General features: G+C 37.6%; 2 protein-coding genes and 1 pseudogene across 4 annotated transcripts; 1 reads left to right on the top strand and 2 right to left on the bottom strand.

The window, feature by feature from the left end:
- Nucleotides 1-250: 250 nt before the first annotated feature.
- On the top strand, nt 251-13,242 carry si:ch73-15b2.5 (rho guanine nucleotide exchange factor 19). Its single transcript, XM_041980285.1, has 14 exons — nt 251-624; nt 717-872; nt 941-1,005; nt 1,102-1,394; nt 2,063-2,223; nt 2,433-2,585; nt 2,690-2,819; nt 2,916-2,990; nt 3,372-3,464; nt 3,590-3,738; nt 3,882-4,046; nt 4,132-4,226; nt 8,361-8,362; nt 13,230-13,242. Exons 1-12 carry the CDS (start codon nt 410-412, stop codon nt 4,175-4,177), a joined length of 1,701 nt encoding a protein of 566 aa, XP_041836219.1. The 5' UTR covers nt 251-409; the 3' UTR covers nt 4,178-4,226; nt 8,361-8,362; nt 13,230-13,242.
- On the bottom strand, nt 4,252-8,000 carry cplane2 (ciliogenesis and planar polarity effector 2). Of its 3 annotated transcripts, none has more exons than XM_041980286.1 (5): nt 7,660-8,000; nt 6,281-6,433; nt 6,076-6,200; nt 5,851-5,981; nt 4,252-5,708 (listed from the first exon to the last, which is right to left on the bottom strand). In XM_041980286.1, exons 1-5 carry the CDS (start codon nt 7,769-7,771, stop codon nt 5,486-5,488), a joined length of 744 nt encoding a protein of 247 aa, XP_041836220.1. In that variant the 5' UTR covers nt 7,772-8,000; the 3' UTR covers nt 4,252-5,485. The 3 variants fall into 3 exon arrangements, with proteins under 3 accessions (XP_041836220.1, XP_041836221.1, XP_041836223.1); XM_041980287.1 differs by having other exon boundaries at nt 6,281-7,134; nt 7,660-7,676; XM_041980289.1 differs by lacking the exon at nt 7,660-8,000 and adding an exon at nt 7,074-7,621 and having other exon boundaries at nt 6,281-6,985.
- On the bottom strand, nt 8,712-10,575 carry LOC121636629 (annotated as a pseudogene).
- Nucleotides 13,243-13,396: the final 154 nt, after the last annotated feature.

Genomic DNA, 13,396 nt, shown 5'->3' with positions numbered 1-13,396 from the left:
AATTTCTTGGAAGTTTTTTTTTTTTCCAACCAGAAATATCAGTTCAGTGATGTTTGTCATCTTGACAACGGTGTAGTTGATCGAGAGATTTATTTGAAGCTTTGAACAAATAATTAATTCAAATAATGAGTCAGAACAGTCAATGATGGATCTAGTTGAAGTCGCAGTTATCTTTTCTGCCACATAAAAGTCCAAAAGAGACTGTTTGTAGACCTACAAACAGGAAGAAAATCACACCTGTCTCTAGTTTATGTGATTGCGGCCCAAAAGCTCAGAGTGCATGTAGCTCACACTATTTAGTAGTGTTTTGGGGGTAAATGAAAGATGCATTTGTTGTTGCATGTCGGTTAGGGTTTAAGAGCAGTTGTAGCTGAAGTTGTGTGAAAGAAAAGTCCCAAACTAAATCAGCATGGCTCATTTTGGTTTTGAAGAAAAGGAGAGTCACTGTTTGAGAAGAGACATCTCTAACCTGCAGTCCTGTGCTGGAAGTAACCAGCTAAGCAGTACTTTAGTGTCACAAATGCCAACCATGAAGACAAGTGAGCAGATTTGTTTAGGGGTTTCCCAGCTGGAAAACAACCTTGACATGAGCAGTGAGTCCACGAATCAGGTGGAGGATTACAGGTAAGGAACTCTTGCAGCTTACAGTACAGCTGTAACACTTAAGTAAAGCTGTTTTTTATGTAGGATTCTGATAATGTATAATTTTTTATTAGTCCTCCCATAGACATTTCTACAGCTCTGAAGTCAATGGCATTAATGCGCACATGGAATTTGAAAGTTCCCTTAACAATGCCGTCTTCAGCACCTGGACTTCAGGAAGACAACTCAACTTTGTCCCCACTGGATTATTTGAGTAAAAGTCATGAAATGTAAGAAGGGAGATTAAGTCTGTGTCTTTGCAGAGGATTTACATTTAACGCAATGTGGCCTTCTACAGGGAAGCAGATCCTTTTAAAGGGGAAATGTTGAATGTGTCATTCCAGTCAAAGTACATTCATTTTTGTAAGTTTGACGCGATATAGTTCTCAACAGTCCCTGAAGGAGAACTTTTAATGCAACGCAAAGCTGCTTGCTTGTCTCTCCCCTTTTGGTCTGCAGTCCCACTGTATCAGGACTACTGCTTGCAGGCTGTGAGAGGAGATATTCACAGACTCAGAGACGGTTGCCTGTCTGAACTGATAAATCCCCAGAATCTTCGGAGCCTACAGTCACCTCCAAACCCCTGCAGCCATTCAAGCACAGAGTCCCTTCAGCAAAGATCACCTGGTGCAACTCTATACTCGCCTCAACCTATTAGGGTGACTTCCTGCACCCTCTGGCAAGATTTGGATGAGGTTAAGGCATCTGGCCTGCTCAGCAGCTTAACAGTTGGAGAGATTCGCCTTCATGAGGTGTGTGTGTGAGAGAGAGAGAAGCAGTTTCATATTTTACTGAGTATAGGTAATTGCATAAAAGGAAAATATGTTATGCGGAGATAAAAGCTAAGAAGTGAGATCTATGCTTTCAGATACACCTCAGCTATAGCTGAGCATTTTCCATGTTGGCATGTTCTTGTGCTCAAGTTTATTAAATGTTTACATAAGGTCTGTCGGCATGTTTTGTTTCCAAGCCACGCAGCATCTGACTGTTTGGTAGTGTACAGTAACTTGTTCAAATTATTAAAGTACACTTTCTAAGCTGTGTTACTAAAGAACTATTGTGGCATTTATCGCAGATCCCATAAAGATAGCATTCTGTATTTCTGTCTTTTTAATTCAATTTAAATCTCTTTTGAAATCTGGTTAAATATATTAAAGGTTTAGGAAGTGATTAAGGGAGTAAGAAAAGCTAATAACTACTAAACAAAAAAGAAGTGTCAAACTTTTGTTTTTTAATGCTAAAAGCCAGTGGGTCATTATTTTGCTGGGAAACAACACATGCCCACTGTCTGTATGGGTGTTAATTTTAAATGGGAAACACTAACTGAATTAATATGGTACCAGCCATTATAATTATTGCAACAATAGTTTTTAAACATTAAAATCTATATAATTTTTTTTTTTTTTTCTCCCTTCAAAAGTCCATATTTGAGTTGATCAGCTCTGAAGCATCTTACCTAAAAAGCCTTGAAGTGGCAGTCAAGCATTTCTTTGCATCAAAGGCACTGAAGACGACTCTGACCAAAATGGAGCATCATGTTTTATTTTCCAACATTCACCAAGTGAAGGCAGCCAGTGAAAGGTCAGAGCTCCTTATACACCTTGTAGCAAAAAATAATGGCATCACAACAGGTTGATTCAGCTTTATTTGGTAAAAGAATATTCCAAATGAACAATACACATAAGAGACTCTGGTCTCTTAATTGACATGCAACTCCAAAGCATCAATGCCTGGCAATTTGCATGATTTCTTCAGGCCATATTTGTTAGCTGGATTCTCCTCTCTTCTAGGTTTCTTATGGATCTGGAAACTCGACTGGGAGAGAACATGTTCATGTCTCAGGTTGGAGACATTGTGCTCCAACACTGCCAGGATTTTCACAAACTCTATGTACCTTATGTGACTAATATGACGTACCAAGAGTCCCTCGTCAACCAGCTGCTGTAAGCCTGTTCTGATTTTAATACCACTGCTTGTACTTGACATCACCAACTTCTCATAACACTCAGTCTGAACCGAACCCTTTTGGTTCTCTCCCAATTAAAAGGAAACGGAACAGAAACTTTCTTCATACACTGAAAACACTGGAAGGCAACCCAATGTGTCAAAGACAGACTCTTAAGTCATTTCTAGTCCTTCCCTTCCAGAGAATTACACGTATAAAACTGTTACTGGAGGTAAACTTTAAAAGTTTAAAATGAATATATAGCCATCCTTGGGTTACGTTTTTAAGTGTGTGGGTCTTTATTTACTTTTTTCCCTTCCAATTTTAGAGAACCCTGAAACTGACTGAACCAGATACTGACTCTGCATCAAATCTCTCAAAGGCAATCGATGCCGTCCACGAGGTAAAGGTATTCACTGTTGGGTGTATAGATACATCGACAGGCATTAACTGAGACTTGCTTGCACATCTTTCTCCTACTTTCCCTCAATTACCTTTTTTTTTTTTCTCTACCTTCTGTGTTCTTATTAAATGACTTGTTACAAAAGTTAAGGTGATTATTGGAAATTTTAAACCTGGGATTTTGCTGAGCTACAAACCAGTCCAAGAAAAATTTGTCAGGTTTTTCTTTTAAATTTTTTTTTAAACAATCCAGATTATAAGTGGGCAGCTTGGTATTTGTGTGGTTTTTATTTTTCTCCCCATTTATCAACTTTAAGCAAATGGATATAGCCTCTCTTGCGATGGTAACGAACGAGTACTTCCTCTGCTTTGCTCTGACCAGATTGTGACAGAGTGTGACGAGGGGGTCAAAAAAATGAAACGACTGGAAGAACTACTCTGCCTGGAAACACGACTAGATTTTGGCAACATTAAGGTTTGTGTGTGTGTGTTTTTTTTTTTGTTTTTTTTTTTTCTTCTCCCTCCTCACTTTGAGGAGTCTGTAAGGTTTCTTAACAAAGGATCACTAAATTGTAACACATGCTCTTTTTATCCATCCAGTCTGTTCCTCTGGTCATCAGCACACGCTTTCTGATCCTCCAAGGGCCCATGAAACTGCTGACTCTAGAGAGCACTTCCAGCTCAGGAATGTCATTTATGGACATCTACCTCCACCTCTTCAATGACCTTTTGATCATCTCCTCTAAAAAGTAACTTCAACCACACTCAATGCTGAATTGTTGTTTCTACATGGATTTATAAGCCAGAAACCCCAAACCAGAAACATTTTATCCTTGAAGCGTTTTTTGATCCATGTCCAAACTAGCCTGTGTTCTGCTCGTATCATGTTCAGGGATCAGCGGTTCATGGTACTGGATCACGCTCTCTTCCCAGCACATGTGTCTGTGGAGCATCTGAAGACTGAAGTCCTGGGACTACCGCCACACTCTTTTCTGCTACATCTGTCCAAAAGTCAGACAGGACATCCAACTGCCATGATACTTGTAACACTCACAAGGTAAAATAAATGCACACATGATCTTTTAATTTAAAATGTGAAGTTGGGGGTCATGAATCTAACCCTAGTTTGTTTCTTACTGCAGATCGGATAAAGAAGTATGGAAGAAGGAACTGTCATCTAAGGAGTGATGGGCATAAAATGCAGACCCCACCACCACACTGCCTTTTATTTTTTTATGTTTTTTTTTTTTTTTTTTTATATATATTCATGTTGACTCTTGCACACTTTCCAAATTTTACATTTTTATTCTGAAAGGAAATTCAGGTTCATTGTTCACTTTGAATTTTTTTTTTCTCTTTCTCAGTCATAAAACCAGCACTGCAACACTTCACAAATGCACAGAAACTACTATTATAAGAAGAGTCTTTTTTTTTTTTAACTTAAATAATTGGCCTGTCATGAAGTTCCCAAATCAATAAAGTTTTTATGAACTAATCGGATCAGCCTGATGCGAAGCCTCAAATACTGTTGCAGGACAACTTGATGGAAAATCTTGTGTTCTCAAGTGAAATATGTGAGATATGTAACACAACTACTTAACAATATTTATTTGGAACATCTGTGGCATGCACATTTAATTGCTCTACATTTTCCTCAAGTAGATTATAAATCAGCTGCTGAACCACTTCATTATTTCATCCACCATTTTTAGCATGCCTATCTTCTGAGATTTAAGCAATCTAACAATTTAAATGGTCATCCATTTGTACATAATCAAAAAGGTTAGAGCAGGTTTTCAAACTTGGAAAGTCATGCAGCAAAACACAATAGTTTTTTTTTTCTCTCTTTAAAATAGATTCTTGTAACTACCTTTTTTTTATTTTTTATTTTTTTCCCCCCAAAAAAATGTTGGGACAAGTGTCAATGGAGAAAGCAACGATTGAAAACCATTAACTGAAACTGGTACAGAAACCTTTTGTTTCGGTTGCTGTGCCAGCTCATGCTGCTCTAAAACCTGCATCTATTGCATTGTTTCCCTCACAAAAGTAGAAGGCATCCATACATCACAGTTGGTGTGTGTTTAAATGGTGTGCTAAGATGGATGGTCCCCCTTTTTTCTTCTGCTTGGAGGATAAAAGTTCATGATTTCCAGAGGGAATTTAAACTTGTAGTTCTCACTTCACTGAGTCCATCTCAGATGAGTTGGTGTACAGAAGGCAGCTGCATTTCTAGATTATGTTTTGTATTTTAAATTCACAAAACTTGTCACATTAAGCCTAATACCTCAGTCTCATTGTCCTGTCCTCGTCTTTAACTGTGAGAAAACAATCTCGCACTGCACAGAATTTTTGAACAATCATCTCTGGTCAAAGATTGTATCCTATTTAAATTATGAAGGAAGCACTTACGTCTTTCCTTGATATCTCCAGCTCTAATCATGGCTGCCGCTAAGATAGTTTCATCTTAATGAACAAATTACTTTCAGATTGGAACTTTTAAAGTAAAGTCACTGCCTCCTGCAGTGGGTGGTGACAGGTTGCTCCCGCTCTAACACAATCCTGATGCCATAAGTTCTCTGCAAGGCAGTTGAAGATGGGGGCTACGTCACCCAGCCCATTGCTGACCTCTCCGCCTGTACGCAGCACTGGTAAACTCCATTTCTTCTGGAACTCTCTGACATCTCTCTCTGCCACGTCACAGTGCATGAAAAGGTCAAATCGAAAGGAAGGGTTAAGGAAAAAGTTTATTAAAACTGGAAAGTTTCAAAGAGGTTTTAGTGCAATGTCAAGATGCAAAGATGACAAATGAAGATATCAAGATATTGCTGATAAATTGTCTATATAAGCAACATTAAGGATACTTGGTGCCAACCACCACTTTAACAACAGACGGCTCAGTCCATTTAGCTATTTGATTTGACACCTCATCAAAGGATGTTCTGTCCGTGAAGGAGAAGAGGAAGAGGACGGCATCCACCTGCTCCTTACAGGACTAGAAGACAAGAGTGATAAAAAAAATTTTTTTTTCTTCATACATTAGTATTCAACTCATGCTAATAAATTAATGAAACTGATCTGATACATACTGGAAGCAAATGATCAAATCTGCGTAAGGCGGTCTCTCCGCAATCCCACAGCTGCAGATGGAAGAAAAGCACTCTGCCGTTTTCCCTCAGCTTCACTGGCCAATACACCACAGTCGTCTCAATGCCTAGAACAGCAGCTCGTTAGCTGGAGGACTTTCTGAGAGCAGCTTCTTCTCTTTTCTCTGTAATTGCTTATTGAACCTACCTGTGGTTTCATGGTGGACATTAGGAATGTTCAGACCCGCAATACGAGCAGCAAAAGCAGTTTTCCCAACTCCACTCTTGCCACAGATGAAGATCTTATAATGAACTGTGTCCACAGCTATATGTGGGGGCATCACTGGAGATTCCAACAGGCCTGTAAGACGTGGACCATTATTTTTTTGTCAGTATGCCTCTTTCCACTGTTTTTATCATCTGCTTTGTGACCAAACTATCAACCAGAAATGCTCTTGAATAATTTGAGAGAAATCTTCAGTTATTTGACAGCTGTACTGATTAATTAAATGTGATGTGCGCAACTCTAAGAAATCTCATACATAATACACACAAAAAAAACTTTAAAATAATTAACCAGACATAATTTAATATTTTTTTCCTATGCTTTTGGTTCAGAGACTTTTCCAGTCATCTACAGTGAAATCCTGTGAAGTGCTATAACTGCATGAACTCTATACAAACCCTATGACCAATGTAATTGCAGCTGGATCCGACATCGTTTCAAAGAGCTACTTGTGGTGGTATGCTTGACTTTACGTCTTCAAATGCCACCATAAATTTTTAATAGGGGTTGCGGTCAGGCTACTGTAGAGGAAAATCCATGACAGTCATCACTTTTTAGTCTTCAAGTCATTCCTCAAAGCTTTGTGGTGTTTTGGGACTCATTATCCTGCTGCAATTTAAATCCTTCCTTAAAAGAAAAAGAGTGGAGCTGGAGAACAGAGTGGAACTGGTTATCCTTGGTCATGGTGTTGATTACCTGCACGTGTCAAACTCACCTGAATATTCCCCTCACCATGTTTCACTGACCATGTTGTCTCTCTCTCTTAAACGAGTCATCTTAAATTAGATGGACTGTTTTAGATCATTTGAAGTGTTTCACCTCCTGAAAAATAGCTCATTTGTCCTCTGAGAACATCTTTGCTGGTAAAGGACTTAGACAGAATTGGTAATACATCTTCTTCCTTTCACACATTTTAACGCAAATTCAAAAACTTTCTGATTATTTCCAGATCTGTAATGTGGGCTATCAAACTTGAAAACAGGCTTTCATTCACCGGTAGAAAAACACTCATTAGCACCAACACACCACAATATTACAGCTCTTTTCTAAATGTAAAATTTTACATCGACTTGTTTTGTTTTCTGTGATTTCTTATTATTGCTTCAGTCATTTCTCTTAATCCAACATCAAAACTAAAGTTGGTAGATACATATATTAATCTGTAAGTCAGTATTTGTGATGAATTCTGGTTTCTAAAGTTCCAGCATTCAAGGTTTACTTTGTCACACTGACACAGAAAGAAATGGCGTGTTCAAATTAAGAAAGTAATTCGACTAAACATAGAAACTATTTGTCATTACCAAATGTCCTGCGTCTCTTCTTATGTAGAATTTTGTTGAAATATTCTTTGCTTTCTTTACATCGATGCCAGTCAGCGACTATAACTGATCCTGGAGGGGGAACTGGTGCCATGATGCTACCAAAACTAGCAACACACGGCTCGGTTTAATCCCACAGCAAACAACCCGTCGCTTCTTTGTAGAGACAGAAAGCAGCATTTAAATAAAACTTCAGTATTTAAATATGATAAGGCAGTAATGCTGCAGTCATACAGCGTATTCACAGGAACCACAGCGACCGTAACGTTTACACTTAGCAGCCAACTCGTGAAAAACTTCCGTAAACTAAAACGTCCATGACTACTGCTGTCGTCACTTCCGTTAGTTTTTACCGTTGTCTTAAAGTTCTGTCCGAGCCGTCATCAATGAGACTTACTGGAAGAAATTATTAACTACAATATCAGAATCTTTATCCATATTATTAAAAAAACAAGAATAAAAAAAAAACATAATAAAAAAACAAAAAATAAAATAAAATAGCTAAACATCCTTGCATTCTAAAACTTACCCAATTAATATTGTTTTCTCTGATGAACAGGTCTGATGAAACATATAAAGATGTCTACCCAAATAAAGACAAGTAAATTTTTATGACCATAAATGATGTGGGGTTGTATTTCAGCTAAAGGATCGGGGGAGATGTCACTTATTATCCGCCTCAGTAGTAAATGCACAGGTGCACTTTGTCTTTATTCTATCCGTAAAAAAGAGATTTGGTGAAAAATTTCGGTAATTTTCCAGGATGGTTATGCATCTTGACATAGAGAAAAGAGTGTTAAAATAGTCTTTAAGAAAAATGTATCATCTCAAAGCAATGGCCAGCAAACACTTTGTGTCTTAATCCAATAAAAAAATCTGTTTGATTTTTGTTTTATATCTTTAATCACAAAAATAAAAAAAAAATAAAAGAATTCCATGAACATGATCCACACATGGTGATTTTATCATTTTTGCCAACTCTTACATATGAGACAGAACAGCAAGAAATGTGAGATAAGTTTAGCCATGCATTTAATATTTTCGTGAATTTATTAATAAGTATCAGATTTATTAATTTCACAAATTATTCACGAATTTGATTGTTGCTTTTTTATCTCAAATGTCACATCATTGTAAAGTAATTTTACTGGAGATTGTTTGTTTTGTTTTGTTCGTTCGTTTTTTAAGCTTTCAAATTGTATGCAAATCCAAGGGCTTTGGTGTGATGTAGCTCATTTTTCCAGTGTTCCTTAAATGTTGCACCATGTAGTTCAATCGTCCATCGCTTGAGTTCGCTAAAATCCAGCGTTTCATATGAGGTTGAGGTTAACAGCTCATGTTACTTCTGCTGAAATAAAAGAGACGCACAATGACTTAAAATAAATAAATACGTAACTTTTTTGTTATTTAAGTGTAATATACAAAAGGATTAAACACTGACATACCCTGTGAGCTCTCACAGTCAGGACCCCGCTGCTTTCCATGGACATGCTCACAGATGATGGCTCCACATCTGATGGTAGTTTACAGTGGTGGGAAAACGTATTTGTTACGGTGCCATCTTTACCCAACTGCACAACAACAACAAGAAATGTTGGACATAAAAAAATCAGAAATAATATTAGAATTTAATCGGTTATTCTTGTTTGTTTGTTTGTTTTGCCTTGTCCTGTCCACCATCATAAAAGCAAAATGATGGTTTTGCTGCTGTGTTCTGCTGAACAAATTTGCTTTGCCAAGAGGAGCTTTGGGGATATAAGGCCCCTCTTGATAAGTATTATTCTATATTATTCAATTAGTCTATTGCTGATTTTACATGCTGGGCCTGACAAGAGGGTTGGTGAGGAAGGGGGGGGGGGGGGGTGGGGGGGGGGGGGGGGGGGGGGTCAGCATGTCCTTTCATTATACTTTCTTGCCAAAGAGAGTAAATGAAAGAGAAAAGAGAGTGAAGACAAGAAGGGGGACAAAAGGGATACACCAGATATAAAGTAAGAGCATCAACTGTTCAGTATTAGCAGAAAAACAGACAACCAGCTGCTACACACACAAAAAAACCTGCAACATCTTTAAGAAAACAAAAACAAACATGACCATCATCAGAAGTACCTATAAAAGACAGACAAGCTGCAGAAAAAAATATCAGCAGTTAATCTGCAAACCACATTTGAAATGTTTTTAATGTTTGTAATTTGTATGATCCTGTTGTTTCAATTGCAGATCAAGTTTTTCTTTTTACAACAGGAAGTTTGCATTACTCACCTTCTCTGCATGGACTTTTATTAGGTTGTTAGAAGATGTGACAATAACATCCTCAGGTGAAAATTCACTCACATCAGAATGACCTGGAAAATATCTCCAAAACCTGAATCTTTCCTGTTGGATTTGAACGCCCTGAAACAGGTTGTAAAAGTTGAACATTGATTAGAAGTTGTTTAAATCCATTGATTTTTTTTTAAATACTCGATGATTAAATATTTCTTTATTGAGGTAAAATCTTTACTGCTGTATTATGTACAACAACAAAATAACAATATTTGTGTCTGTAATTATTGAGCTGACCTGTAAATCTGTGTTCTTCAGAGCTTTGTTGAGATAATGATCCTTGATCAGAGAAGTTACCCTGACTATCCTCCATACAGGCTAAGGAAGTGGGTTGTCCTTGTCTTTAATCTTGCAAATACTACTTTGTCTGTGTTCCAGCTGTCAGCATATCAGAGTCTCTTATAGGCTACTGGGAATCTGTGGGTGCCACTGCGGGTGGGTGTGAATGTGGTTTAGACTAAATGATTCAGCTATCCTGGAATATGACACGGATTGTAGATATTTAATGTGTCAGAACTGTTGTTGGACTGTTGTCCAACATATTTAGCCGCACCCAGAACAAGGAGCATTTTTGTTTTTATGTCTGCACCAAGTACCGCAGCATTTTCCTAATGATGTGAACCTGTTCACTCATATGGCAATAAAAAACCTTTCTGATTCTGATTCTGATTCTGATTCTGAAAGGGTGTGGAAATGTTTTGGTGTGAGGGGATAACCTAAAATTACCAACCGTCACACACTGCTTAGTGTCAATCACAAGTTTAAAATAAAAGGATCAAAATTGTAGACACATACAGATAAAATCTAATAATTTTTTTTAGGATAAATAAGACTTTTCCTCATGAGAATGACACCGTGCCAGAAAAGTGTTCAGTGAGCCTGGGCAGTTAAACATGGCGGAGCTGCTGTGGTGATGGAGCACAGTTATGTGTAGGTGTAACATTCTTCTCCACCTTGCAAAGTCACACCCCGTCTGGATGACAACCATCGACAAACAAGCACTGTGAAGCAAAGTCAATAAAACTGTTAAAAAATGCTTTAAAAAGTCCAAAATTTCTTTAGGTTTTCAGCTGTAAGAAAAGTCATATTGTAAAGTCAAGACATTTTAAAATGAACAAACCTCAGAAGTAAAAAATGAGCATTGGAAAACATTATGGGAAGAATTCTTTGTTTAACTCCATTAACACCGTTAGCTCAGTTTTCTGATTTGAAATCTGACATTTTGGGTCACAACTGGAATCAGTTTCACCATAGCACCTGTGGTAGCTCATAGGGTTGCTCTAAATTTCCTGTTTGGGTCATTTCCTGATTTGTTGTATTTATGCAAAACGTCACATAGTGAACTAACCATGAGCATACAACAAATCATGAGTCCCCATCTCATGAAAATCAGATCAGAGATTACTGTCATTTACCCCTCTCTTTGAAGTTTTAGCTTAATAACATTACTGGGGGGGGGGATAGTTTGTAGGGTTTGGCTTTACTTTTAGAGTAAGGTGTGGGAAGTCCCTGTGAAATAATTTTTCACTTCATTTCTAGACAAGCTTTGGCAAATCAAGTCACTGTCAGGACTTGCCTGTCCACACATGCAGACAGCAGGATTTTCTTTGGCCATTACATATAAAAGCAGAAGACTATTGGCATGCAACCATGTCGGCCAGAATAATTACTATTCATACATGGTACAATCACAACTCATCCACATTTACTCGGAAGCTGATGGATGGAGTCTGAACAAACTCCAGTCCATTGAAAGCAGACACGTTTCAATAACTTTGGCATGCATGGCTTGTGTTTCAGACCAACATATGCCACTTTTTTTCAGTTATGTTCAGCTTAGGCCCTGAGATGGACTGGCAACCTGTACAGGGTGTACAGGGTGTACATTACTGGTCATTTGGGCCTGACATGAGCAAACCCTCCAGTGAACATAACTGGACAAATGATGGTCTCTTTATTTTACAATAGATTCAGGTGACTAATTTAGTTTGTGTTTTTTTTCCCCTCAAAGTGTTTTTTTTAACAAGCAGTATTCTGCAATCACAGCAATGCCAATACCATAAACTGAAATGCTACTATCTGATGACATCAGCCTATTTTATTGGCTTCATACGAATGAATGAAAATGTGAATAACTGTCTATCAAGAAACTTTTTCAAAACTTTGCATCTGATTAGCTTATTAGAATTGGTAAAAAGCAGCACCATTAAAGACTCTCTCTTAAAGTGTCTTTAACAGTAAAAAAGAAAAAAAAATACAATATTCTAATTTAAACCTTAAAGGGGCAATAAGCGGAAATTCATCATTTCTAGATTGGAGGAATTGTGAAGAACTAGAGGTGTGATTTTTATCTGAATTATAGCATTACGTCACACACTGTCTCTGTGTTGATCTCCAGCACCGTGTTTACCAACCGGTCCGGTTCATATATGTCCTTGTGAATCGCAGCTTCCTCCCTTCTCTCAGAGCCCTCAGCCTCCCTCCCTATAAAAGGCTTCAGCCAGCAAGTTATGGCAGCACATTTTCGAAGCAAAATGGCAGAGAGCGGAACGAAACATTGACCAGAAGACGACCAGGAACCAACATTACCTCAAAAAAAAAAAACAACAGTCATTGGCGAAGAAGTTGTCAGATAGAGAAAGGGACATAATCCAGATTAACATTGGCCTTACATTTTCAAATAGGAAATCACTGCGAGAGCTAAAGAAGCTACAATTTGACTCAAAGCTAGCTCCTCTCCTGGACAGTAAGTAACAGCATAAATGTTGTAAGTTATTTCAACATGTTTCACAAAAGGAAGATATTGTTTTGCTCGGTTTGTTTGCACTTTCGTTTGCAAACAAGGCAAGTGGGAGGAGGAGGTAAATGTGGCTCGTTACACACTTTGTTTTGGTCTACAGGAAGCACTTAACAGCAAACTTTACGGTGAAACGATTAGCTTATTGCCCCTTTAATACAACATGAATCAGCTATTTGCTGAGTAAACTATTAGGAAGACGTAGTAATCTTACTAGATAAAAAAAAGGTCACACTTCATGTGTGTGTAAGGCTGTGCACTGATTGTGTACCCATTTGCACATTTCAGTTGAGCTTATGTTTAGTTCACAAAAGGGTAATCTTGTGGAACTTTACAGAGAAATTAAACAAGCAAAACTCCAGTCAAATGAAACACATTTCAATTAAACTATTTATAATCCAATTATACAAGTCACTGGAAAGACTTAACCTAGATTTTGACTTTTGACATAATGTCTGGTTTGAACAGAAGAATTGCTGTTCAGTTTGTGTCACCAAAAATAGGAATATGTCAATTTTTAGGGTAAAACTTATGGAAAATGTAAAAAAGTTTGTGCTACACTGATATTATATATAAAATTTTGGGTTTTTAAATAAATTT

This window comes from Melanotaenia boesemani, chromosome 3 (assembly GCF_017639745.1).
Source record: "Melanotaenia boesemani isolate fMelBoe1 chromosome 3, fMelBoe1.pri, whole genome shotgun sequence".
NCBI lineage: Eukaryota > Metazoa > Chordata > Actinopteri > Atheriniformes > Melanotaeniidae > Melanotaenia > Melanotaenia boesemani.
Note: the sequence above shows the minus strand (reverse complement) of the source record. Positions and strands in the feature narration are given on the sequence as shown.

Bases quoted from the DNA above. Each gene is read 5' to 3' on its own strand.
- si:ch73-15b2.5 (XM_041980285.1), top strand. From the start codon at position 410: ATGGCTCATTTTGGTTTTGAAGAAAAGGAGAGTCACTGTTTGAGAAGA. The intron at 2,991-3,371 runs GTAAAGGTATTC...TGCTCTGACCAG, and splicing joins CAATCGATGCCGTCCACGAG to ATTGTGACAGAGTGTGACGA. The intron at 4,047-4,131 runs GTAAAATAAATG...TTCTTACTGCAG, and splicing joins ATACTTGTAACACTCACAAG to ATCGGATAAAGAAGTATGGA.
- cplane2 (XM_041980286.1), bottom strand. From the start codon at position 7,771: ATGGCACCAGTTCCCCCTCCAGGATCAGTTATAGTCGCTGACTGGCAT. The intron at 6,434-7,659 runs GTAATGACAAAT...CACGTCTTACAG, and splicing joins GAAGAGACGCAGGACATTTG to GCCTGTTGGAATCTCCAGTG. The intron at 6,201-6,280 runs GTAGGTTCAATA...CTGCTGTTCTAG, and splicing joins TGTCCACCATGAAACCACAG to GCATTGAGACGACTGTGGTG.